The sequence below is a fragment of the Vidua macroura genome, chromosome 2 (genome assembly GCF_024509145.1).
Source record: "Vidua macroura isolate BioBank_ID:100142 chromosome 2, ASM2450914v1, whole genome shotgun sequence".
Taxonomy (NCBI): Eukaryota; Metazoa; Chordata; class Aves; order Passeriformes; family Viduidae; genus Vidua; species Vidua macroura.
Window position 1 is genome coordinate 91,781,868 of NC_071572.1, and position 25,810 is coordinate 91,807,677.

At 38.5% G+C, this 25,810-nt stretch overlaps 1 protein-coding gene across 1 annotated transcript in view; it reads right to left on the minus strand.

The window, feature by feature from the left end:
• The window catches only part of ATP8A2 (ATPase phospholipid transporting 8A2), a 274,582-nt gene that overhangs the window by 113,204 nt on the left and 135,568 nt on the right, over positions 1-25,810 (minus strand). The window contains exon 26 of the mRNA XM_053971420.1: positions 25,587-25,697. Coding sequence (XP_053827395.1) covers positions 25,587-25,697 — 111 coding nt within the window. The remainder of the gene's footprint in view (positions 1-25,586; positions 25,698-25,810) is intronic.

The following is a 25,810-nucleotide window of genomic DNA, read 5'->3' on the forward strand; positions in this document are numbered from 1 at the left end:
AGCTATGTGGTATCTTTAACCACTGATAACGTAACAGAAGTGCTTTGGATTTGTTATTCCTAATTTGTTCTCTAGTTGCTGAAATAAACAAATGAAAGAAAGTTTAACTATTTATATTGATAGGTGAGAAAACACCAACAGTTTCAGGTAACTTACCCACTTGAAATTCTGCTAAGCACTTGGAGTCCACTAAGAAAATATACACCCAGTAGCAAGAAAAGCAGTATTTGAAATAGAAGATTAGGGAATTGTCAAAGAAAAGATTCTAAAACTATAACCCAAGTAAGGGCAATGGAAAGAAAGCACAGAAACAGCTACAAAAATCATCAACCTGTCTGGCACCAGACGTGGAAGCAGAAAGAAAGCCAGCAATACACACAGCACTCCATGAGTGAAGCGTGTTAATGCCATGAGTCAAAAGTACCAAGGCTCCTCACACCTGGGATGTGCAGAAGGGCTCACTGCAACCTGAACAAAACACATCACCACAGAATGTAGCAACAAATATTTCCAGCCTCTCATACCAAAGCAAACGCAGACTGAGGCCAGGAGCTATGACACTAATCTAGCTCTAGAAATAAGCACAGAAAATGCAACACACACCCCCACTAGCAAACATTCTGTGTATTTGGCAAGGGGAGAGTGGAAATGTAGTAAAGATTGTTATGAACGTAGAAGCATTAACCCCCTAGGGGTAACGGGTATCAGGAAGGAGCAGGATAGGTACTGAATTAAAGAAATAAATGTATAAAATGGTATAACTCATTTAGAAAATGGTACTACTTTTACTCTTTTAGTTCTTTCATTTCACAGCATTGGGTAGCTGGCAGTTTCCATTTAACCTATTTGTAGCTTAATAGACTTACCAACCCACATCCAAATGCATTTATTTATACCTGCATACGACACAATGAGTAACAGGATAAAAAGTAATAAGGAAATGAATAATTATTTATTGTAGTTACAATGTATTTGTGCATTCTTATTTCCTGCGTATGAACTATGCAATGTGTTAGGTAATCAAAATTATTTTTAAATTATGAAGGACAAGATGCAATCCCAGTACTGACTGAATACAATTGGAAGTGACCAAGACCCTGACTGTTACTATTCAGTTCCTATTTTATAGGACATTTCACTTCAATTCTTTCCCTTCTTACTTTTATTTGCAGAAGTCCCTTATGTTACAGTTATAAATGCAGGTTCACAGACTTTGCTTTTCTTGTCACCACATAAAGGAATCCTTCTGCAGAGCTGCTGAATTAAATGTAATAGGAGCAGTTCTGTAGCAAGGTCATTTTAGGTCTGGAACTGCAGTCCCCCTAGGATTCCCTGTTATGGCTACGTGAAGGGCCAGGTTTCCCTTGCAAGTATGTTTTCCCCACCCCTTTCCTCCCTATGAAATAAAATTCAGTCTCTGTAAGACCTTGAATTAAGCTACTTTTATCCAGGAAGTTTATATGAAGTTTCCTGACAGCTTGGAACCCAAGGAAAGTAACAAAATTAGCAACAGAAAAGGCAGACCACCACAGAAACTGTAGCTCTGTAGCACAGAAACAGAATCTTCTGTCATACTGACAAGACTAAAACCTTTACAGGGGTAATCCCAGGAGCAGGCCATGTTTCTCATTATCCACAACACTATTAGCATTTCAGCACAGAGACAATATTCTAACCCAAAACTACCAGGACACACTATGCAATCTGAAAAGCTTCCTAGTACTTTCATTGCATTTGCTCCATTTTTATTAATACATCCATTTTCTTGGTCAATGAGACAATCTAATAATAGACAGGACCTAGCATTTTTTTTGTACACAGCTGCTTTTAAACATGCTACCCCTTCTCTTAAGCTTCAAAACTAGTACAACAAAAAAATCTGTCCCCCAGTCTCCTTGCCTCTCCTCCCATGCAGAAAATACATACAATATTGGTGACTTAAGTCTACATTTATTGCTTTACATGCTGGCAAAAGCTAAAAGAATTGAGTTCTAAACATCTTTTGCCAAAATACACAGCACATTGTAAACATGTGCAATCACTTTACTAGTAAATTACCTATTAATGTACTTCTCTCTACAGAAATAATGTTTGAACTTCTTTAGGAAAGTGACTAGCTTGCTTTCCCTGCACTAGGTACAAAGAAATTCTTGGGGTGTCTTTAAAGCATTTTCTGTACCTTCTGATAAGAGCTGTGTACAAAGAAAACCAAAGTTTTTCTTTGCTGGGAAAAATACTTTAGAGAAGAAAAACCTATAAGCTCACACACAGGAGCAAAGCATTCACGTGATTCCCAAATTCAGTCTAAGATTTCATTACGTGGTTTTAGGAAGCTATCGCACACTCACTACATCAAACACGCAGAAAAGACTACTTCTTTTTATAAATGTCTCTCCTTCAAAGGCTGGGTAATACAGGAGAGACTATGGCAGACTGATGATGTTTGCTACAAACCAGCTCTTAGTTTAACAGCATTTTGCAGATTTTTAACCAGAGAGAATTAATTTGTACCATCACCTTCTTGCTGGGTGAACTCAAGACAAATGACCACCAAATTGCCCCCAAACATGGGCCAGAGATATACATCTGCTTTATCTTTTGAACAAGTTCCTCAAAACCACAGGACGATTATATACAATGAAAATCTGAGATGACACTCACAGGGATAAAGTCTATAAATGAGGTTTTGAGCTTTGGCAATGCTCTAAGGAGCAACTCTGAGAATGAAGATGCATTTGTCATCTTTTACACAACACAAAAAAGAAGTATGATGAAATACTAGCTACAGGCTTACTTAAAAATTAGCAAATACATATAAACCATAGAACACTATTTGTGCAAGACCCCAAAGCTATTCTGGACACCAAATGTATTTATAACCCAAGTAGAATTTCCACAAGCTAACTAGCGTAAAGAAAACAAGTGCTGCTAGCTTCTAATACTGCAGAAAATGCAGGCACATGTGTACAGAAAGCACCCATACCATGATTTCCATGGTCTAGCTGCAGTACACATCCCTTCTACTGCTCCAACAGCAGCTGTACTTCAGAACTAGAGTCAGGTGCATAAAAGTGCCTGAAGAGTACAAGAAGGAATAAACAGATGTGTTCAATTTCCAAGCCAGATGAATTAAATGCAGGGGAGATGTATATTTATTCCCTCTTAATGAATTCTCAGGAGAGTGAACTCTTCAGAACACAGCAGAGGCTCCAAAAGACATTCTTCTGCATGGAAACCATGTGTTATGCAAAAACTTGTCCAACTAAATCATAGTTATGGTTTCCTCCTTCTTGCCTTCTCCCTTCATTCTAGGCAGGGATAGAATACATCCCTAGAAAAGTAGCTCTCCCAGGTGCAGAATGTAGCCATTCAATACCTGAGTGGAGACACAATAACACCTTTAAAAACTCCAAAGGAGCCCCAATAACAAGAACACCCTCAGAGCACTTAATGTAAACTGAAGGCAACCAGAAAATAGGAGTAATCAGCTGTATGGGAAACTTCTGTTTATGTCATACGCAATACAGAATCTTTCCTCCTTGGAAGCATGTATCAGGGTTCCTAAGATCTTGGTTACTGGGGAAAGGGCTCCCTGAAGGAGAATCACAGTTCCACCAAGAACTGCAAATGCTAACTTGGCATAAGAGCATCAAGACAGTCATAGCCATTCAAACAAATGGCCAATCCCACCCAGGTGCCTACTTTTAAAAGCACATGCATGCATTCCAAGCCCTAGGAAAGAGTATGTACCACACAATCTCCAGGTACTCACTCAGTATCTGCTAATACCCAGCTCTGTGGATTTTCCAAGTCTCCAGTGCCTTGCCTGTGCAGTAACCTTTACATTTCTATTCCTTAGTGACTTTCTTGTTTCCTCTTACACCCATATAAATATCCTGCAACGGTATCTTGTTTTAAATACAAATTTTCCTGCAGCTTTATCCAAGAGAATGAATGTGAGTTGATGTTATACGTGCCACACTGTGAACTTGCCATATCAATTGAATGCTCTTTATTTCTTGAACAGGTGCTTTGTTCTTCATTTTTATAATCATGGCATACTCAGAGTTCCCGGTGCTCAAAAGGAGTCATATAAACTGATTTCTTCAGAGAAGCGCCCTGTTCTAGGAAAAATTGCTCAAAAGTAGAACTGGCAGTTCCTCACTTGTGTTTGCATCCTCCCTTAAATCTCTGGCTGCATCTCTGACAGTGGACAGAAGGGAAAAGCTTGTATGAGCTTCTATAGAATCCTATAGAATTCTATAGAATGTGTTTTCTTGCCTGTGCTCTGTTTCTTGCTATCTGAACTTGAAGCCTGGAAACATGTCAAATGATTGCATTGTACTTCTGGGGGCAGGGTGGTTGATTTCATCTGGAAGTTGAAATAACTTTTGCTCTGTTTCAGAAATATAAAAAATAGTTTGACCCTAAAGATGGCATGTTGATTGTGAGGTAATTCAGATGATTAAACCCAAACTGCTGTAGCCTTTACATTAGGAAATATTTCCTAACCTGTCAAATCCTCTTTCCCTCAAGAGGAAAATATTCAGTAGTATTCACTTAGGACACTGTAGTATCTGAACAAAAGGAACATGTGTTCATGCTAGAACCTGATACTAGTAAGACAAACAAGACAGACGACAACTCCCCAGGAATGACGGAAGGCACCAAGGACCAAATATTTGCATGTCAGTACCTTGCAAAAGTTTTCCAGCCCTCGTGCAGCCCAGTGTCATACACACAGCAGCTCTGAGGCTGGGGATTTTCCTCAATGAGTTTTTTTCAGGGGAATAAAACCTCAACTTTGAATGGCTACTTCTGAATGACAAGATCACTAATGCAAGTAACCACCTGCCATCTTAAAATTATCTGAGGACCTAACATTACAACAGTGAAAACGGATTGGGTACTATTTCTGGGGATTAAGCAAGATGAAAAGAAAAGTTTTGGGTTAAAAGCATTAATTATATTTGTAATTTACCTGAAAAGCATGTAGTTTACTAAGGGAAGAGGGTCTGACATGTAAATTCTGGATGTATATCTCCACAAGTGGTTGGATGTGGCTGCATGAAGTGGTACATTCTCTATTGTTAGAATTGAGTGTCTGAGACAGAATTCAATGTAAAGTGGTTTAAAATTTCTTCTAATATTTGAGCAGTGCAAGTATAATAACAAGCGATTCCCCCCACCTTTCAACTTTCAGAGCTAAAATCCCCAAACAGTGAAGGCTATTTCTGACATCCTCTTTACCCTCATATAGTCATCCAAACTATAAACAAATGTTCCCTTGCCTGCCATACAGGCTTGTCTACACAAGGAAGTTACAGTGGTTTAACTGCGATGTGATTGTAAATCCACTTAAATTGGTTCCAAATGTTCTGTGAATGCTCTAAGCCTGATTTAAACTGAAATGATAACCCAGATAGTTTGTTCCACAGATTTAAAACCTGCATTTAAAATTGAATTGATTATTGTGCTGCAGTATGGAAGACAATCTTAAATGAAACATCAAGTGTATTGTGATACTCTATTTAGAGTTGAAATGACTCTTTCTGAGAAAATGCTCCTGAGAGACTGGAGGCTGGGAGAGCTCTATACAATACAAGGCTGGCTTGCTTTGTTCAATTCTAGGTGGGTCTCTGGTGTCTTTTGAGGAAGCAGTAGCTATGCTGTGCTTTTCAGTTCTTCCAGAGAGCTGCCTGCCAGTCTCATAGACACCACTGGCTTGTGTCCACACTGCCCAGAATCAGCACCTGGAGGAATAGCAGGTTGACTGTCCTGTGGCCCTGTGTGCTTGTTCTGAGCGTGGAGTTTTTTTACAAAACTTGAAAGGGCTGGAAAGAATGAGGTTTGTGTTTATAGCATTAGTGAGGTCTCGTGTTGTGGATATAGTGCAAGATAAGAGGATATTTGAGGGTACTAAGCCTACCAACATGATTTAAAGGACTATACATGTTGAGGGTGACAGTTCTCAGACTAGCTGTGGGCCATATGCAGTGAAAAACATTTTGTATCTTAAATGCTTTTGCCACTGGATAATCTTTCTTATGTTTAGATTAAAAGACTACTTCTCTCACCTCCTAGCACCACTGTTTAGCAAAAATATTTTTTTCCCCACCCTAGTCGCAAAAGATCTGGGATACCACTCTGTTTCATATATATTGGCTACCATCCTTATTTTCTAGGTAGAGTTAACAAAAATCTGTTGTTACACCAAAGTGATTGATATTGCCAATTAATCAGCTTTTTGACATGTTGAAATTTGTGGAGAGGCAATCCCTCAACTTTCACTCACCTGGTGTCCTGTTTATAATGTTCCTTTCCCTTCCTAGCCAGGTAGGAATAAACTGCTGCACTGTCAACTGCTGCACTATCCTCTGCTTCATGTAAAGGCTTGCACTTGAGCCCAGTGTTTTGAACCCACCTAAAACTTCAAAAGTTCTGGGCTGCCCCCAGAAGTACAATGCAATCATTTGACGTGTTTCCAGGCTTCAAGTTCAGATACCAAGAAACAGAGCACAGGCAAAAAAACACGTACTTGGATTCTATAGAAGCTCATACAAGCTTTTCCCTTCTGTCCACTGTCAGAGATGCAGCCAGAGATTTAAGGGAGGATGCAACCACAAGTGAGGAACTGCCAGTTCTACTTTTGAGCAATTTTTCCTAGAACAGGGTGCTTCTCTGAAGAAATCAGTTTGTATTACTCCTTTTGAGCACCAGGAACTCTGAGTATGCCATGACTATAAAAATGAAGAACAAAGCACCTGTTCAAGAAATAAAGAGCATTCAATTGATATGGCAAATTCACAGTGTGGCACATATAACATCAACTCACATTCATTCTCTTGGATAAAACTGCAGGTTAAATTGTATTTAAAACAAGATACTGTACTCAAAACTGCTGTGTCAGATTTCCCCCAAAGAACAACAGAAGAGGAAAGAGAATATTGGTAGTTACAGGTTCTAAGTGCACTCAGTGTTAAGGTCTCCCACATGAGATGTAACATACAACCCACAGAAAAGTTGTTTTTCATTTGTATGGACATTTTAAAACCTTTTAAGGTTATTTCTAATACAGCACAATTATTCTTCTCAACACAGCACTAGATTTAGAATTATAACCAACAATTTCAATATTTTATAAAGCAGAACCACAAACTGTGAAGTAAGTCCATTGCCACAAAGCAATTTATACCTTGGCTAATTAAAAAAAAAAAAAAAAACAAACCACAAAGCACAAAAGTACATCACAAAAGCACATCACAAAAGCATACTGCAAGCTATTTCTCATGGCTGAAAGGTCTCCTACTTGCCATAGTCATTACAGATGTACTTTCCTTAGCCTGCTCTGCATGCTTTACCATCAACATGACAGAGAGGTTACAAGCAAATTAAAGATTCCAGTGCTCCAAAAAGCTACCAAAGACAGTTGTATCACAGCAAAGCCAGTAGCTCACTTTTTCACAATTACATTTTTAGTAATTCCTCCCACACCTTATACCAAAACCTTTGTTAAACTGATAACACTTATGAAATGATACCATGGTTGATGCTACAGTATAGTAATATGATCAAGTTACTTACATTTATGGAAATCTTAAAATAACCTCTTAGCTACATACAGTTTAGTTGCTGGCATTTGAAGGCAAACCCAAACCTTGCTCATGACGACTTTCATCTATAGAAGTGGTTAAATTAGGCCATCTTCCTCACTATTAAGAATTTTTTCTAATATTAAGGTTTGAAGGTTCTAGAAAGTGTTACTAAGATCACTATCTTCCTGTCAGCATCAAAATGCAAAAGACAGGGAAATGGCAGGGTTTACACCTCTGAAAAGGCGTGTTTTCTTCCAGTCCTGGCACCTGGACTGTATAGGAATTCATTTGAGATAAAAGAACCAGCAAAGAGAAAGCACTTCCTCTATTCTGCAAAAATTAGGATCCAAACATTCAGACGGGTACCCTGTGAGAATTTTTGAGAAAAAGTAAAAAAAAAATTGAAAAGTACAAGGGGAAAAAAATGTTAAAATACTTAAAAAGGAAAAGGGCCTTGTGCTTAGCAGTGGTTGCTGCTGAGAGTGAAGTGTGAACAGAAGCTTTTGGCTTTTTTTTCCTTTGTTTTTTAAGTAAAGCTGACTTATAAGCCTTCTGCAAAGAGTTCTATAGTTGAATAATTTAGCCCATGGATGATGCTTTATTAATGGCATGCTTCAGACGTTATCACCAGAAAACTGGATAGGAGCCCAGATGTCTGGTTTAAGACCATTTTTATTTCCTACATTTTCAAAACATTGCATGGGGCTTTAGCTGCACGATTCAGACGAACTTAATGAGAGTCATGCAGCTAGGCCTGCCTATGTTGCTTTGAAAATAGAGAAGCACTGGTTTGGGTTCTGCTTTTGTGAAGCTCTCCCTGGAGTGATTTAAAGGTGTTTTTTCCTCTCAGTCTTTTCTTAAAGGTCTTCTACACTTTACCTCACCATATCTGACAGATAAAGACCTGAAACTTTGGACATCTCAGTTTTTTGATGACTTCAGTACTCTGGCCTTATGTGGTACCATGAAACCAAACAGCAAACTGCCAGGCAATTAAATTTAGCCCAGTGTGTGTATGTGCTCAATTTAATGGCAATGGGTTACTTCAAATCAGAACAATGCTGCAGGCACTTAGCAGAGTTGCAACTTGGTATCAACATATATCATTTATTATGATTGATTACTACTTACTGCAAACCATTTTAATACCCACACATGATCAAACTTAATATAGGTTATTCAGGTTCAAATCAAAACTTCAGTATATATATTGTATTACACATCACATATCTCTATTGGAAAGCCATGCTGTAAATCATACATTAAGGAAAAAGAGAAACATACATATGTATAATTTACAAGCTACTTAATAAAATAATTTTGCTATATTTCTGTTGATAAGCTGTAAGAATAATTTTACTGCATTCGCATCTTTTCACATGGCTGAAAACACAGATTTTCTGATTTTCTTTAAGCATGAATGTTAATCTTCCCCTTTCTGAGTTTATGGGTTGGCTGCTAAAGCAAGGGCTTGTCCCAGTCGGCTGACAGTTGCAAATCTGCCTTCAGGTCCAAACAGATTAAATCAGATAAAGAATCATGACTTCCCTCTAGCCTCTCAATTCTGCAGTGACATTGCAACAGAAGAGTAAAGTGGAATATGAAGACTCACTTTTGCATTTTCAATGCTCATATTTTATAGAAATAAATGACACAAGACACTACGTAAATACTTAACTTTGTAACAAGTTCTGAGAGAAAGAGTAAGCAACACAAGTGGAATCGCTTCAGGGAAGCCTAGATGAGAAAACACAAATATTGTGAAGAAAAAAGATCACCTGTGGCAGGCCAGCAGGAATAACTTCAGAGAACAAACAAATGCAGCACAAGGCTCCCTTTCCTTCATATAGAAAAGACTGACATGTATACCAGCAATAGTGATGCATAACCTACACTTGAGGTGTAGTCATAATCTATGTGATAATTACAAAAGCCATGACCCCCTAGAAAACATCCTCCAGATGCTGAGATCCTCCTGATCCTGACCAGTGGTAACATGATAGAGACTATCACAGGCATGACAGTGAGCCTGTAGGGCTCACTACCTTCTTGTAGGGCTTAGCTGGAATGGTATCTTCTTCAAGTTTCCTGCATTTCCTAAGACCTCCCGCCCTGGGCTCTAGAGATACTCATTCTTACTAAAAATGAATACACAGTACATATTGTGTCACCATAATGACAATTTGCCATCTTTCAGGAATTCCCTAGTTGCCACTTTCGGATTTATTGATTAAATTATTTAGTGCACTGAAACACTATGGAGTAAGATCTTTCTATATTCAGGTGCATTAGGCTTTTGTATACTTTATGAAAGAGACTGGGCTTAAGCAGATGTCCAAAAACAGGGGAGAAAGACAGGCAAACAGCCTTGAGAGATAATGTGTCACCAGTGCACAGAAAAGTATGAAACTGCCCCAGTTCTTCCCCAAACAGTAAGTATGGCATTTCCTTCCTAATTTAAATGACTACAGAAAACAAACAGTACTTAAGGTCAGTTTTCTGGTGTCTACCAACAAAACTGTCTTCCAACATTAAATCAGTATCATCTCAAAAACATGCATATTTCCTAGAAAAAGCCAAAATGCAGTATCTTCAAGCTCTTCTTGACCTTTATGTCAGTAGTTTACCTTAAACTTTATATTCCTATGTAAAGCAGGTGTCAGTACAACAGGGAAGTGACCAAAAATGACTTGTTGCTGCAAAAAGTTGTCATTCTAGGAAAAAAGGAGATGGCTGAATTTAACTTTTTTTTCAGCAACACCAAGTAGGAACATTTTATACTCATACCAGAGAGGCAATTCATTTGGCTGCATCAGATTAATTTTCCTAATGCTACAGATACAATTTAAAAGAATTTATTCATGTAATAAAATTCAGTAAATAATCCTTGTTTCAGATTTTGTGAAATAACCACCACAAATTGAAATACTGAAAATATTAATAGCAATATGCTTGTTCTACTCTATTCCTTTTAAATGTTCATTAGCAACTAATTTCTTTTAAAGATGAGGAATACTGGGAATTACCAAGTCTGACACACTGCAACTACAGTCTCCTGTTGGACATACAATGGGGATTTCAAAATATTTTGGGAGTGGGTTTAAGCAAGAGTAATGCAAACATAGAAATAGCTCCTTTTTGAGAAATACATCAAGGATACAAAGAGATGTGTGCATCCAAGGGATTCAGTTCAAAATGCTTTTCAGGAAATAGCTGAAATTCACTAATCATTGATAGAATATGCTAAGCTATTAATTCTCAGATGGAACTGTGCTGGACTTCCAGCTGTTTGAAGCACCAAAGTAAAACCTGTAAGTCTGTTTAAATTTTGGTACTACTACTACTACAACTTGCTTGGTTTTTTTTTCCCTGCTCCTCTTCCCCAACATAGTGAAACAGCTGTGACTGACAACTTTTATAAAGGTGCCCTTCTGCTTTACAGCAGAGAGTAAACATTTTTATGGCTGGTAAAGCAAGACACTTTCAGGTGGTGCACACACAAACACACATATGGAATTCAGAAGGAAGCCTTTTATGGTTTGGAAGGAAAAATTCTAAGAGTGCAACAGAACAACATGTATATTTCTATGACAATGTCTTAAACCTCTAATTCTCTGATGTAGTTGCTATCAGTCTCAGAGGACATAGCAGTGAGCACCTGAACAGTGCTGGTATTGCCCTGTATTACTTTTCAGGACTTCTGAGAACAGTCTAGGAAGTCTGGCAAAAACAGGTAATTCATGATTTTGGGGACACTGCTGCATAAGCCAGGCACTCAGTGGGGAAAGTGTTCAACCCTCAAAATTTACACCAGCTCTGCAAATGTTGACAAGAGATAATAAGACTTTTTAAATTTTATTTTTTACAGCATTATCTCACAAGATTGCTCTCAGTACCAAACACCACAAAACAAGGCCAGGACAACTTCATATTTGCAATGGAATCAGGAACTATTTAAATGAAATACAACAGTCATTTCTTTAGGGTATCATTCTTCATATACTGTTAAGCAGGCAGCCATCTGCCAGAACTGCTTTTTGAAATGAGATACATACTCACTACAGGAGTATATGTGACTGATGCCAGTGGGGGAGGGGGAAATAAATGAAACCTGGCAGGTGAAGTTCTGTTTGTCCTCATTTATTAGAATTAAATAGTAATTGCCTCTGTTCAAACAGAAGAGAGCAGACATTTGCTGCCCACCGGAGTGGCTTCCAGCTATACCTCCAAATATGAGGTGAGAAATATGATAATTAAAGTTTTTTCTCTTCATTATTTTTTAACGTGACAGCAGATGTAGGAGTACTGCTAGACTTTGTATTATAGAAATGTATGCAGCAGCAACTTTCCTTACAAATGAGAAACTTAACCATGGCCTCACAATCCCAAGTGAAGTTTATTGTACCCAGCACTTATATCATTTGCACTACTTTAGAGCTGCAATAAAAATGTGCATATTTGCATTTTCATAAGAAAGCAATAACAAATTTACTAATGAATCTCAAGATACCAGCGTGGGTAACGGGAGCACCTGAAACTTCTCATGACATGATTCCCCACTGACACATCAGTAAAACAAGTAGGAAGACAGAATCAGTCAACACAACCAAAACACCCACCCAAGAAACCAGTCAGTCACCAACACTCAGATTATGATGAAGTCAGCTATGTGAAGAGTGACAGACCAGTGGAATTGTGCTGAGTTTCTCAAGAAGAGAGCTCTCAGGAGAGCATAATTTACTGGCAACCTGCTGTATAGGGAACAAAGTCATACTAAAAATAAAAAAATTGAAATCAAGCTTTTGGGCATACAGACTTCCATGCTTATGAGTAGTTCTCAGTGAGCACAGTTATCCTAATAATGAGCAGGAATAAGTCTCAGTCATTAGAAACGATGTAGGTACCAGCAGTGTATTTGGGTGCCTAAATCAGCATGCTAAAAGTTGCATTATTCTGTGTGTTATGCTTTTGAAAATGCAAACAAGGTAAAGACTTCATTGCTAAAGACACAACAGTCATTCTCCTCAGAAAGGGAGGAAAGTTAAATGGGAGAGCTCTGTGCCTATCCAAATGCCACCTCCTCTCCCCCCAGCCAAACTGGGCTTTACAAACCCCACAGAGACCCTTCACAGACCACCAACATACACTCCGCTTCCTTCACCAAATCCAAGAAAGGAAGGTTTGCCAGGCTTACTTGTAACTTTTTACATTCCCAAAACCAAATACATAAGGATTTCCAATCCTAATCCATATTTTACAATGTTCCACTTTCATTCTCATGCCTTCCCAACAATCCTTTCTCAGTATCAGTCAGTTTGAAGAGAATGGCAACTCTCATGTCTGGCATCCCTTGAAGCACTATCCTGGTTTTAGGTAACATTCCTGCTTCTTCCCCTAGATTTACTGCTCCTACCTTCTTACTTCAACTCAGCATAAGTCAGGGGCTGCTTAAAAAGTAGTAGTAACTGCTTTCAGAGAAATAAAGTCTGCCAGAACTTTCTCTGCTATCATTTTATCACTCCTCCATTGCAGAAATAGCTTGTACTTTAGCACAAACCAGCTCCTCCTTTTGCCCAGATGGCCTAACACACATTCTTAAAGATTTCCACATACATACACCCCACAAATCACACACCATAAATTCTGCTAAAATGACAGTCTCTGATGCACTCTCAGTTTTGAGAAATCACAGCTTCTTTATGCGCAACAACATATGATTGACATAGGGAAAGGTTTTTTTGTTCAGATGTGTCTTTGGGATCAACTACCTTCCCTCTTCTTCCCCAGGTCTGTATTTGCAATGTCTTTGAATAAAAGATACCCTGACAGCCCAAAAGGAAAAAATTGGTGCATTTTAAGTTCCCAAGCAGTTATGCCATGGAGATTACTAGGGATATAATGAAAACCAATTCATGCCCTTCATTTGCTCCACCTCTCCAAATCTTTTGTCTTTTCTGCAGATATACATAAGTAAAGGCTCCCATCTTAACTTAGTAAAATAACATGTGAAGTCCAACTAAAGTCTATACCTCTGTCAGAAGAGCTGGTCCTTTCTCTTGTCCAAGGACTCCTGTGTACATCAGGAAGGTCATCTGGCTGAATTCTAAGCTTAAAGAGCTCATCCTGCAGACACTAGTGTGCAAACACTAATGCCTTGGCAAGGAAGAGAGGAAAGAACACACCCCTGGGGAGACATGAAGACCAGACTGCCCTTTTCAATGGCAGTGCACGTTCATGTCGGATTAAAGCACAGCCCAGTTGTGGATTCAAGTGGTGAAAGCACAGCCCAGGGACAGGTACAGCAACATCCATGACACAGCAGGAGGGAGTGGGACTTTCTAAGGGAAGTGGCACCTTGGAGGAGAGCACTGCACAAAGCTCCCAGTGGAGAAAGCTGCTGGACCTACTGCAAGAACATGGCGTGGCACCACCAACACGGACTGCTGCAGACAAACAAGGACTAATAATGCCACTATAGAAGCCACAGCTTGAAATTTCCTAGATATCATGCATTTACATGTTCAACAACAGTAAACAAAAGAAAAACAGGATAAGGTGGAGCAAACTCAACAGTCTATCCCCATACTGTCCATTAATCAGGACATACTAATGGGCATAAACTCATTTCCAAGTAGTACAGACCCACACATCATTCTTAAGGCTAATGAATACGAGCTGACACAAAGCACAAGCTGAGTGTCACATTGCTTTGCTGCTCCAGACACCTGTCATTCCTTGGCAACAAAAGGGAGAAAGGTCAAGACACTGTTAACAGAACAAAAAGGGGGACTCACTTTTCTACCAAAATTGAACTTGACAGGAACCATCATCACAAATAATGCTGAGAGGTTCAGGTGTTACTGCCTACTGAAGGTTTAAGCTTATGCTGCTGTTAAGCTGTCTATGTATTTTAGTCAGTTACCACTAATAAACTCAATCTGCATTGTCAATTACTAACAAAGATAGCATTATTTGGGTTTGGATGAGAGAACACAGTATTGGGCTTCTTCTTCTAACATATATAGTATTTCTGCAGTTCATAATGTATACTTTTCTGAAACTCTGCAGAAGCTAGATACAGCTACAGCTAATATATTCCATCTCTTCCCTTTCCAAATGCATTTATGCAAAAGCAATTAAGGAAAGAAATCCAGCAAGAAGAAAGAAAGCAAAATAATCTTGTCACGTTTAAAAGCTGGCGGACCAAGTTTTGACCTTCTTCACTCTTCTGACAGCAGGAAGCCACCAGTGGTTCTTCATAGCTTTGTCTTGATGGAACAGAAACAGATCGTGACATACACCTGAACATGCATAAAGAACATTTAGTTCTTGTTTTGCCACAGAATGGGCCCCTCTGACTTTTGGGGTATAGTTTTGGGGTTTTAGCTCAAGCCCATGATTGCTGACATCTATACTCCACATTTAAGTATACCCACAAATATGTGTTAAGAAGATGGGTATCTCAGTCTTTAAGTATTAGTCCTAAATCTCCTCTCCCTTGTCTGACACAGACCTCATTACTCTGGGCTGTGAATCCTGGCCCAAAAAAAACCAAAAAACCCCATTGGTCCACAATGCCTTTATTTCACAGCAGTTACACTGCAATAGCTCACAAAAGGAATCAGGTTCAAAATAGTGAGGAAGAGGAGAAGTAACAAGACAACATTATGAATTATCAATGCAATATCAGGGGCAGGAGCTACAACTGACTAACTTTCGACACCTTAGTAAAGAAAAGTGGATAACTCAAAAGTAATACTATCAGTAAATAGTGTAATTTGCTATTTCTAGTGCATTTTAACATGCTCTAAATGATTTTGTTGAAAAGAGATAGAGGAGATGTAAGAAGTTACAAAAAGCAGCTACTCTCTAGAGCACAGAAATAACCAGAAGGATATCAACAGTCACAGCTATCTGCAAGGACTCAGTATCTCAGCACAGAGGGGAAAGATAACCTGTTTTGGACAGGTTACTCAAAGCTTTCACTCCTGCTGTGGGCTGTCACAAAGGCCAATGCCTCCTAATGCCTATTCAGTTAAGTGACACAGGATTCCCACATTGGAAGGGAGACTCCCAAGGGGTACTGAGTGACAACACCTATTTTTAATGTCCCTAGCCACAGAGCTCTATCTCCTGACAGGGCAGATATCCCTTGGGTGAAATACAGTGAAACCACTGAACTGGCTTTACAGTAGAAGAGGCTGTAAAAGCACATTTGCAAGCACCACCTGTGCTGCTTCAGATTTACTCTGCATACCGATCATGGGAGACATAGTATAGTTTTTACCTTTGACCCTGCTATAGTAAAAAAATTGGTTCAAGACCGTGAACTTAGACAAACTTAGGCAAACAAAGATATACTTTAGATTTTTTCTTTGACAAACTAAGCTACATTTTATTTTAAATCCTTCACATACATTTAAACTAGGTTACAGATGCCTTTTATGCATCCCAAGATAAAACAATCTCTAGTGGTTAATTAGTGAAACTGGATAGAGGTATTTTTATCATTAGTGCTCATCTGAGTAAAATGGCAAAATTATTTGCTAGCAGCATTTAAAAATGGAATCTGTATTCAGTTAAATTTGTTCTCTGCCCTAGCTTCTTTGGGTCATGAGCATATAAACCCAAAAAACCTCAAAATAATCAGGACCAGCTCACTTCATGATACATATACTGGAAAGAAATTCTATATTCCAAAAATTTGGTGACCCTACACTCCTGAGCTAGCATTCAGAAGGATTTTGGAGTTGTCTATGAAGTGGTATTAATAACACCAGGAGTTAATAATTCATTGACTGCATGCATCTGTACTGAAAGGACTCCCTAGAAAATCTGATCTTTAGAAACACACTCCAGCAGTGCCTCCTAAGATGCCAGAAAAATGCCCTTATCAACAATTAGAAAGGAAAAGTTGCCAATGAGACTGCTGTTGGAGCTCAGGTAAAATTAGTTTTTTTGCTTAACTTGCCAAGAACAAAGAGGCAAAGTATGAGTAAAATGTTTCAAGATTATAAAACTGAACACAAAACAGAATGTTTCAGTGTTATGATCACTTGCACTCAAAAATCCCAAGCTGTAGCTGGACCCTACTGCTGGCAAGCAGCTGGCAGCCAGGCAGACTTCAGCCCAGGCAAGGGAAATGCAGCCCACACAGACCAGCACTTCTTGAGCTCACACAACAATATTCTAGCACGTGTCTTGAAGAAATAAATTAATTTTATTTCCAAACAACCTCCCAGAAAAGTCCCAGAAAATGCAATTACTATTCAGTCACTTCAGTGAGACTGCTCACAGGCTAGCCAGCATGCATTTCCAAAAGTGGGCTCGAAGCTGAATTCCACACTGTGAAATTGCACAAAAGCATGACTTGTGAATCAGTATTATAACTTTGTTTGCAGCATTTCCAAACCCTCCATCACTCTGAAAAGTGCTTTACAAAGAGCTGTCCAAAAAAACTGCAGCAACCTCCTTTTCACACCTAGGCTAAGCAGTATTTTTAAATACGAGGATAACATCTGAGTTTAACTCCAGCAGATACAGCTAATTGAGTAGAAGTAGTTCTGCTTTTCTCTCCCCTGGAAGACTGAAACCTTCCAAGCTGTGTTTAAGTAACAGAACACAAACACTTACAAGGCCATTTTAATGCCAGTAACTCAAAGCTAAACAGGAGAATTAGACTCACTGTTCCAAATTGTCAGCAGTCACTGGCACCAGGGCAAGTCCTCCTCAGCCTCCTTTCTAAGCATTGTGTATTACCATTCTCAAGAACACTGATCTTTCTGGTGACCAGCAACAGGACCCAAGGGAATGACATGGAGCTGTCCCAGGGGATGTGTAGGCTGGGTATCAGAAGAGGTTTTTTTACCCAGAGGGTGTCTGGACACCGGCACAGACTTCCCAGAGAAGTGGTCACAGCACCAGCCTGACAGAGCTCAAGAAGTGTTTGGACAATGGTCCCACGCACATGGTGTGACTCTCTTGGGGATATTCTGTGCAGGGCCAGGAGTTGGACTTCGATGGTCCTTGAGGGTTCCTTCCAACTCAGCTTATTCTATGAAAGGCAAGTAAATTGCTGTAGAAATGTATTTTGAAGATTGCTGTTTAGAGTAATGAGGCATAGGTAGAAATGGAGAAATCTCACATCTTCAGCATGACAGCCCCATGGCTTGTCTAGCAAAAAGAAAGACAAAAAATCCTGCTCCACACATAGGACTCAACATTGCTCTCAGTTATTCCCATGTAGAAGAGGAATGTCTCTACTATAGGAAGTCCATTTATAGGGGTATAGGCCAGAAAGAAAATCAGCACAGGCCAAAAGGATATATTTGTGAGTAGATGTATTACCATATATGCACTGATGTGTCTGTGGTGTTGGATTTTTAAAAACTCCCTCAAAATCATGCCTTCAGTGCAGAACAGCATTGCTAAACTCAGCATTCAAGTGCTAAGCACAAGTAATTCCATTATAAGGTTTTTATGGTTTATCTACACTTTCAACACCAACACAAATTTGAAATTTAGCCTTCTCTGTATCAACAAGTAATGTCATGTGCACTGAATTAGCCTAGGTGAAAGTATTTTGTATTAAAATTTTTTTTTTATTAAAACAACAACAACTGGGTTATCCAATACTGAGTCAGAGCAGTCAATGTTTTTCAATTCCATGCCCAAGGCCATAAGAGGAGTTATATTTTATGTGAAAACTTTTAGCTTTTGGAAAGAAAGCTGGGCTGAAATTATCAACAATGAACTCTTGAATTTCAAAGCTGGTTTTGTGATGAAAAAAAACTAGGCTTGGATTTTCCTAACTTTCATAATATAGGTTTATCTTCCCTAGTAAAAGCTTCTTCATATTAGGCCATTTCTCTTCTAAACAGGAACTTGTATTTTTACTGGTGACATAGTTAAAGTGAAAAAAACATTTATTGATGAATGGATTCTGGCTTTGAAGAACACACTATTCTGGAGATGACTAAATGTTTCACATTGAATGGTCTCAAAATTAGAAAATAATATTATCATTGCTTTGGTATAAGACCACCAAATTATGAATTAAAGATTTTTTCACACCAAATTAAGCATACATTTTACCATGGGGGGGAGGGGGAGAATCACTTTGCTGTTCATATTCATCTTATGTAAATGTATACAACAAATTGATTCAGGCACTCAGCATACTCTGTGTCCTATAAAATATCAGAGTAGATCTCTTCTATTGCAGTGTGTACTGAACCTGATGGTGGCTTCATCTAGAGATTTTGAGACCATGCAAAGGAACCTGATTTATCATTTATAATATCTGGAATGTTAAAAAGTTACAGGTTCTGTTGGCTGCAGGGTGTAATCAAGGCAGTGCTCATAAATTCAGAGCAATGCTGATAGTTTCCATCATGCTTGGGAAAAAATCAAACCCAGCCATTACATAGCTGGGCCAATTTGGTCTTCTGGGAAGATGGACTGCTCTCTCATGATTCACTGTGCAGTGCATAGCACTACCAAAAGAAAGGAAAATTAACACAGATTTATCTTCATGACTGATTCCTTGGGAACTCTTGGGATTAACATACTCAATTAGGAAGCCAAAAAACAAGAAGTCGATCGTGGATTAAAGTTGATGAGAACAGCCTATACAAAATGCTGAATTTATTCAGACAAGAGGAGGGGTTGAAACAGAGAACAAATTGTCAGTAGCAGCATATAAACCAGGTACTGTAAAGAATTCAGATATATTTTTAGGAACAAAAATCAAAGCACTATCTGGACAATTTTGGATTAGGTTGGAAAACTGTATTTTACAATATTCCAAGAACTTTGGCAGGCTCCTCGTAGAATCTGTTTCCTGTAACTATTGCTACTAAAGAATGTTTTCTTGAATTGGAGCCTGCAATCAGCTGTTTTGGTGGGCAGTAAGAGACAGTGTTCTGTGTTGTCCTTGGTCTCCTCCATGTTAAACCTGTGTACAAGGCTGATGAACAGTGCAAGAAAAAAAGAAGCACATATATAAGACCTGTTTTTCCACAAATTATCAAAATACTGAGTTTCACAAGCTTTGTTCCTCACTGTGTTCATTCCTGTGTTTTTCATGTCTTCCAAGTTCTGTACTATACCCTCCATAAATATTCTGTACTTTTTGAACTGATGAACATTATCCAAGCTGAGAGGTATGGAATGATTTTCTTTTACACGTTTCAAAACCAAATAAGAGCAGAACAAAGAAGATTCTCTTTCTGGATAAGATTCAGTTACCTTAAGACAGACCTCTCAGTACTGCTGCTTTAGACAGGTTTGTGACAGGTCCCGTGACATACCTGCTAGTCCCATACTGCTCTCCATGAGCCCAGAGCTTCCACAAAGGTTATCTACATGGACACTACATACATTTCTCTCAGGCACTTAATTTAAACCTGATACCAATCTTAAGGACACTGAATCCCACCTTTTTGTCTACCTGAAAGCACCTGTCTACAAAGAGTAAGTTACTTATTCAGGATACATATGCATTTGCGAGAAACCAAATCTAGATTCCCAAATGATAAAAAATGGAAGTCACACACATTCCTCTTTTGCTTCACCATGATAAGAGCATTGTGCTAAGCTTACCACACCAACTGAGTACATGCACAGAAGTAATGATTACTAAACACCTATTGGCATTTGAAGTATTTGAACAGTCAAGTGAATAATTTGAATAAGAAGACAAGACAGTTAGCTGCTTTTATTCTTGTTATCCTTGTTAGAAAGTTTTGCAACCATACGTTCTTATCCTTAATTTAAGGATAAGGAGGAAAAGACTGCTCTTATTTTTTTAAGAAAGTTGCTTTAAATGACAACAGTTATAGCACTTCAATCCTCAACTTACTGCAAAAATTCCCATGCTTAAGGTTTTTTATTGCCTGGCTGTAACTTAAGAGTGCCAAAGTCAATTGGAAACAGAAAGCACAGAGATGTAGGTAGAAATCAGATCATATAAATCAGAGATAAGCACACAGAAGCATTATAGCTGCATATTTTTAGTACCATAACAGATACACTAATTTCTGCCTACCATTTGGAGAAAAGAGCTGAAATTCCCATGCCTGCTTTCCATATTTTCCAAATATATATTCCTATATATATATATATATTCCAAATACCTGTTGTGTTTGATGGTAAAGCAAGAAAACAGGAAAAACAAATGCAAGATCTGATGCAGGAACACTTCATGTGTGCTTTTGCAGCCTGTGCTATCAGCTCATCTGGTGACCACTAAGTGTGTGGAGCACTTAATAGCTCTCATTGCTAGACCTTGCTGACTCACAAAAATCACCTCTTGTTTAAAAGCATGTTTATCTAGGTATTGAGTTTGCTCAGAGCTTTTGAAACTTGGAAATTCAGCTCTAGAATAAAAATTATGATCTTAGTGTTTTGTTGTTCAGCATGTTTATCTTGTTTGTTTAACACCACTCAGATATTAGACTTCCCTTTAAGCACCTACAAAGAAACAGCTTTCTAATCTAGGTTTAAAATTTGTCTCTGGATTCTTAAAGTAGAAATTAAAATTATGAAGCAACCAAGTACGTTATGTACGTTATACTCTCCCCTTCCCACTTGCCATTCATTTCTCTGTCATGGTTCTACACTGCCAGAACTTGACACTGGGGTATCTATTCCCAACCCTGACTCACTCTGCAATATATAATACAAAAGTGCTTCATATTAAGTATGTTTCAAAAAACCAATGTGCTCCAGTGAAGTACTGAGTACATTTTTCCTGCACACTGCGTTGGCCTGAAATGCTTCTTCCATGCTACCGTTTCCACAGAACCATTCCCAAAGGCCTTGAACTCTTACCTGATATTTCTGATACCACCTTTGATCTTGCTGTGTTTCTACTTCTCCAAGCATGACATGAAAGCAACATTCCTGTATTCTTTTACATTCGAAATCAGCTATATTTCAAAGCTCTGATGTCAACAGGACAACTTTATATCATCTCCAGTTAAACATATCTGCTCAACAGATGTGAAACAGATCTTTTGTTTCACTACTCAGTTTGAAGCCAGCTACATAAGTAATTGAACAAAATGGTATTTTGTGAGTATGCTCAGCTACTTGTCTGTCAAATCTTTAAAAGCTGAAACCGTGTCACTGGTCTTCTGCCTCAGGCTGATGCTGAATGGTTGGCTTTCCTTAGAAACAGATTTACTGCACACTGGTAATGCATGCTGACATGGGAAATACAGGAATGGACACCAAAGAGAGGGCTTTATATTTGCATTTCATCCTTGTGGTCATCTTGGTAGCTTTCCATAGAGATTCCCCTGCTACTCTTAGGACAGACCCAGCATGGATAGTCAAGAGTGGGGAAGAAGCAGCAATTAATCTGTCAACCAGCCCTGTGGATGGAAAGGTTAGATTTTGCACCCTTTTTGATAGGTGAGTCCATAAGCAAGGGAACCTCAACTTCATACCCTGAAGTACCTTAGCAGCAGCGATATACAAGGGTTCAGGAATTGGGCTAAGAATCACACCAAAAGGACTTGAATTTCCAGGACCTGCTTCTCTTTGTGCTTTTTAGTTATATTTTGCTTAGCTTTGTATTTTCAAAAATCAAGGGGAGAAATCAAGAGAATAGCAGGAGGACAGTGATGAAGAAATGGTAAAGGAGAGACCAGGCTAGAGAAAGGAGAGGAACACAGAGTTTCCAGTTGTTAAGCCAAGACAAAATCCTTTCAGATTTCACTAAACTTTATTACTTTGATGACTTAAAATTCACCTCTTGAAAAATACTAGGAGGGCCTTTTCAAGAGAGAGGGAAAATACAGTCTCAGCTCCATTGCCCCTGCAATCACTAAACCACAAGGCCTGCTGTCTGCTGTACCACCTCTCTAGCTGCATGGAACTATCTCAGTATGGGCACACATTTTAGTCAACAAAGCAGCTGAAAACAGTTCCTGGGCCCCCGTCTCTCCACTAAGAATCAGCCACTGCAGAAAGGTAAGCACCAGCCATAATCCCACAGCACCTCCTAGGAGTAAAGCCCATGACAACAATTACCTTAGTATACTTTTCACAAAACCCCAAATTCTATATTTTAACCCAGAACTTGAAAAAAAGCTGGTAAATTTAATGTTTCAGAGATGCAACACTTTGCATCCTCCAGGTTTAACTGTACATAACTAGTATCAAGATGAACTTCTACTGTATGAGGGGTTTTAGCATACATACCAACATTGGGATGCTAGGAAGAGAGACAGCAATATGCTCATCTCAAGCATTAACCATTGTTTAATCAAGTTAAATCTTAATGCCTTAACTTGCATGCCTCTGCAAGATCTGTCCAGGTGTTCTGCATGCCAAGCTGTTCCACCACCTCTTCCTTCCCTCTGGTATTTGCAAAGTATCAGGGAATAAAAGTTATGATAGCCCAGCGCCTCTCTGCTGCAAAAGCCATTTATATAAGGCTTACTATATCTATGCCTCAGGCGTTAGAACTCCACTGAAATAAAACAGATACAGTAACAAAGGTAGAACTGGCAGTCATATTCATGATGTGCTTTTTTAGTCAACTGTATAAATATTTACTTAGTACAATCCTTCTGAAGATACTTAGAAAGTAGCTCAAGTTCGAATCCCTGTTTCATTATGATGCTAAAAGGATATTCCCCACACACCACATATCCAAACAGAAAGTATAGGTAAATATTAAACTTGTCCAGAGCACTGGGAAACAATCAGGAACACACCATATACATAAGCAATGGTGCAGAAGTGCCAGGCATTTAACTACTATTCTCTCAAGTTGAAGGATTTATTCCCTTGTGGAGCATCTCTTTCATGAGCATCATTCCATACCACAAACTGATCAACACTGCCAAGTCTCACAGCACATACACAAAACAACCTCTTTTTCTTTGTGTAAAGCTAAGGAGGGAATTAAAGATCTCTTCTCTCTACCCTGTATCCCTAGGATACTTAAACTGGTGTCTCTTGGGTTTCCAGGCAATTTGGCTACTTTTACACAGTTTTGGAGGGGAAGTTCCTTAAGGCTGCTAGTAAAGGAAACTCACCAGGGAGAACCAATTTGAGCTCTTCCCATTGCTGCAGGATGACAGGATTATTTCTGTCACTTCATCTCCCTTAAAGCCTAAAACCTGCTCCCAACTTCTATGCAGCACAAGCACAGAGAGGTAACTGAGGTGCAGGGCTGCATCTTGTAAGACATTTTTCAGGGCTCAGGTGTTGGGTGGAACTGACTCCTCCTCAGTCATGGACATGAGGAGACACAAAAGCTCATTTGGCTCAGGGCGGTATACAGGAAGTACTGAACATGGCCTAAGACAGTGGAGAGAACCTCTAACCTCATATTCTCAGAGCAGACTTGGAATTTATGTATCATGTAGAGATACCTGGTGAATAAAATTCCACCCTAGGGTCAAATAATAGAGCTACTTCAGGATGGAGGTCCCAGAGAACTTCACTTGTATTCAACTCCTTGCACAGCTGCTTATATGAGAAGGCATAGTTTTGCCATACAACATTTGATGCAGAACTTAATTTATCAGACTATGGAAAAAGAAACAAAGACACATGGTGCTATAATAAGCTAGAAGCAGGACTTCCAGAACTAATTTTCAAATAGAGAAAAGAATCCTAGCTGAAAATTATGAAGCTATTAAGCATTTTCTGAAAAGTTCAGGCAAAACCCCAGCAACAGCCAGCCATGCTCAGTAAGAAATACACTAGAAGAGTTCTTTTTAAAGCTATTTATATTTTCTTTGCACAAATACTGTTATCATCTCCAATAGCATGTTAAAACCATTACTAAAAACATGATGTATAGGATAACTCTCTTGCAGTAGACTAATGAGTGTTGAAATTTTAATAGATAACAGCTAATTCAGAAATAGCACAGGAAAAGTGGAACAAGTTAGTGGACAATATCTGTTCTCTAACATCATACACAGAAGATGATCAAACCCTGATGGAGTCAGGAATACTGACCACTCTGGTCATTATATGACTTACTGAATAGCAAAATATTACTCACCCACTATCTCCTCTAATTGATATAATTACCTGCCTAATTATAAATGTTGCAATTTTCTGTTAACCTCCTTCATGGCTGCTCAACTGTACAAAGAAATAGAAAATCTGATCTATATGCACATATATTAATAAAACTGATGAACATTGTGGAAACTGCTGTACCAAGTGATCACTTGATACTCAACTGATCAAACCACTGACTTCAAGCTCTTTAAGTATTTCTACCTAGACAACAGCACATTATAAAAACCCCTTCCTGATACATCCTAAATTCAAGATGATATTCTGCAGCATGAGAACTACACTCCTATCTTAAGCACACTGAAATGGAATGGTAGTTAGAGTATTCAGCCCTCTTTAGAAACCAGTTTCAGTACTTGACATCTACCAAATTATTTTCAGTAATACAGTTATGTTTTAATTATTAAATCAAATAACCTGATTCATTTTGTAAATGAATGTCATTTGCAAAATTATGTCATCTCTTTCCAAAAAACAAAGCAAACTAATTTCAGTTCCAGCTAATCTGTGGTCTTTGTAACTTGGAAGCAACAGCTATAGTTTTGAACAGTTTATTATTTGCCTATTAAATGCTATTAAATGAACTTTTGATTTACATTTAGCCCCCAAATTCCAGTTTTTATAAATATAAGCACGAATTGAAATATTTCCATTAATAGAAAGATGCTTTCAATAAGTGTTTGCACAGAAGGAATGAACTTTGTCTCTGATATCTCACACCCAAAGCTTCACAGTACTGAAAACCTTTGGTCTTCCTTTACAAACATTAAAAGATTCAAGTGAACTGATTCGAGGAAGGAAACTGAATTTTAAATTGTTAAACACAGGGAAAAAAATGGCAGTCCCCCTTGCTCAATTCATTTGGGTGAGCTGTTCTAGTTATAAGAGATGATTTAAGGAATAAGCACCAGTGAGACCCATCCATTTAGTTACTCTTACCTCAATAATATACAAAACCACATTTTTGTAGAAGCAGTACAATATGCATTTGGTAACTCGATTGTAACTCCAAGCACCATGGACCAACAGTAGCTTCTCCAAGTAGGAAAACTGAAAGATAGAAAAGAAGTATTTACATATATGAAGAACTGCTAAAAACATTGGTTGAAAGTAAATACCTGTCCTCAAGAAAAAAAAAAATCCTCAAATCAACTCTGAAAGCT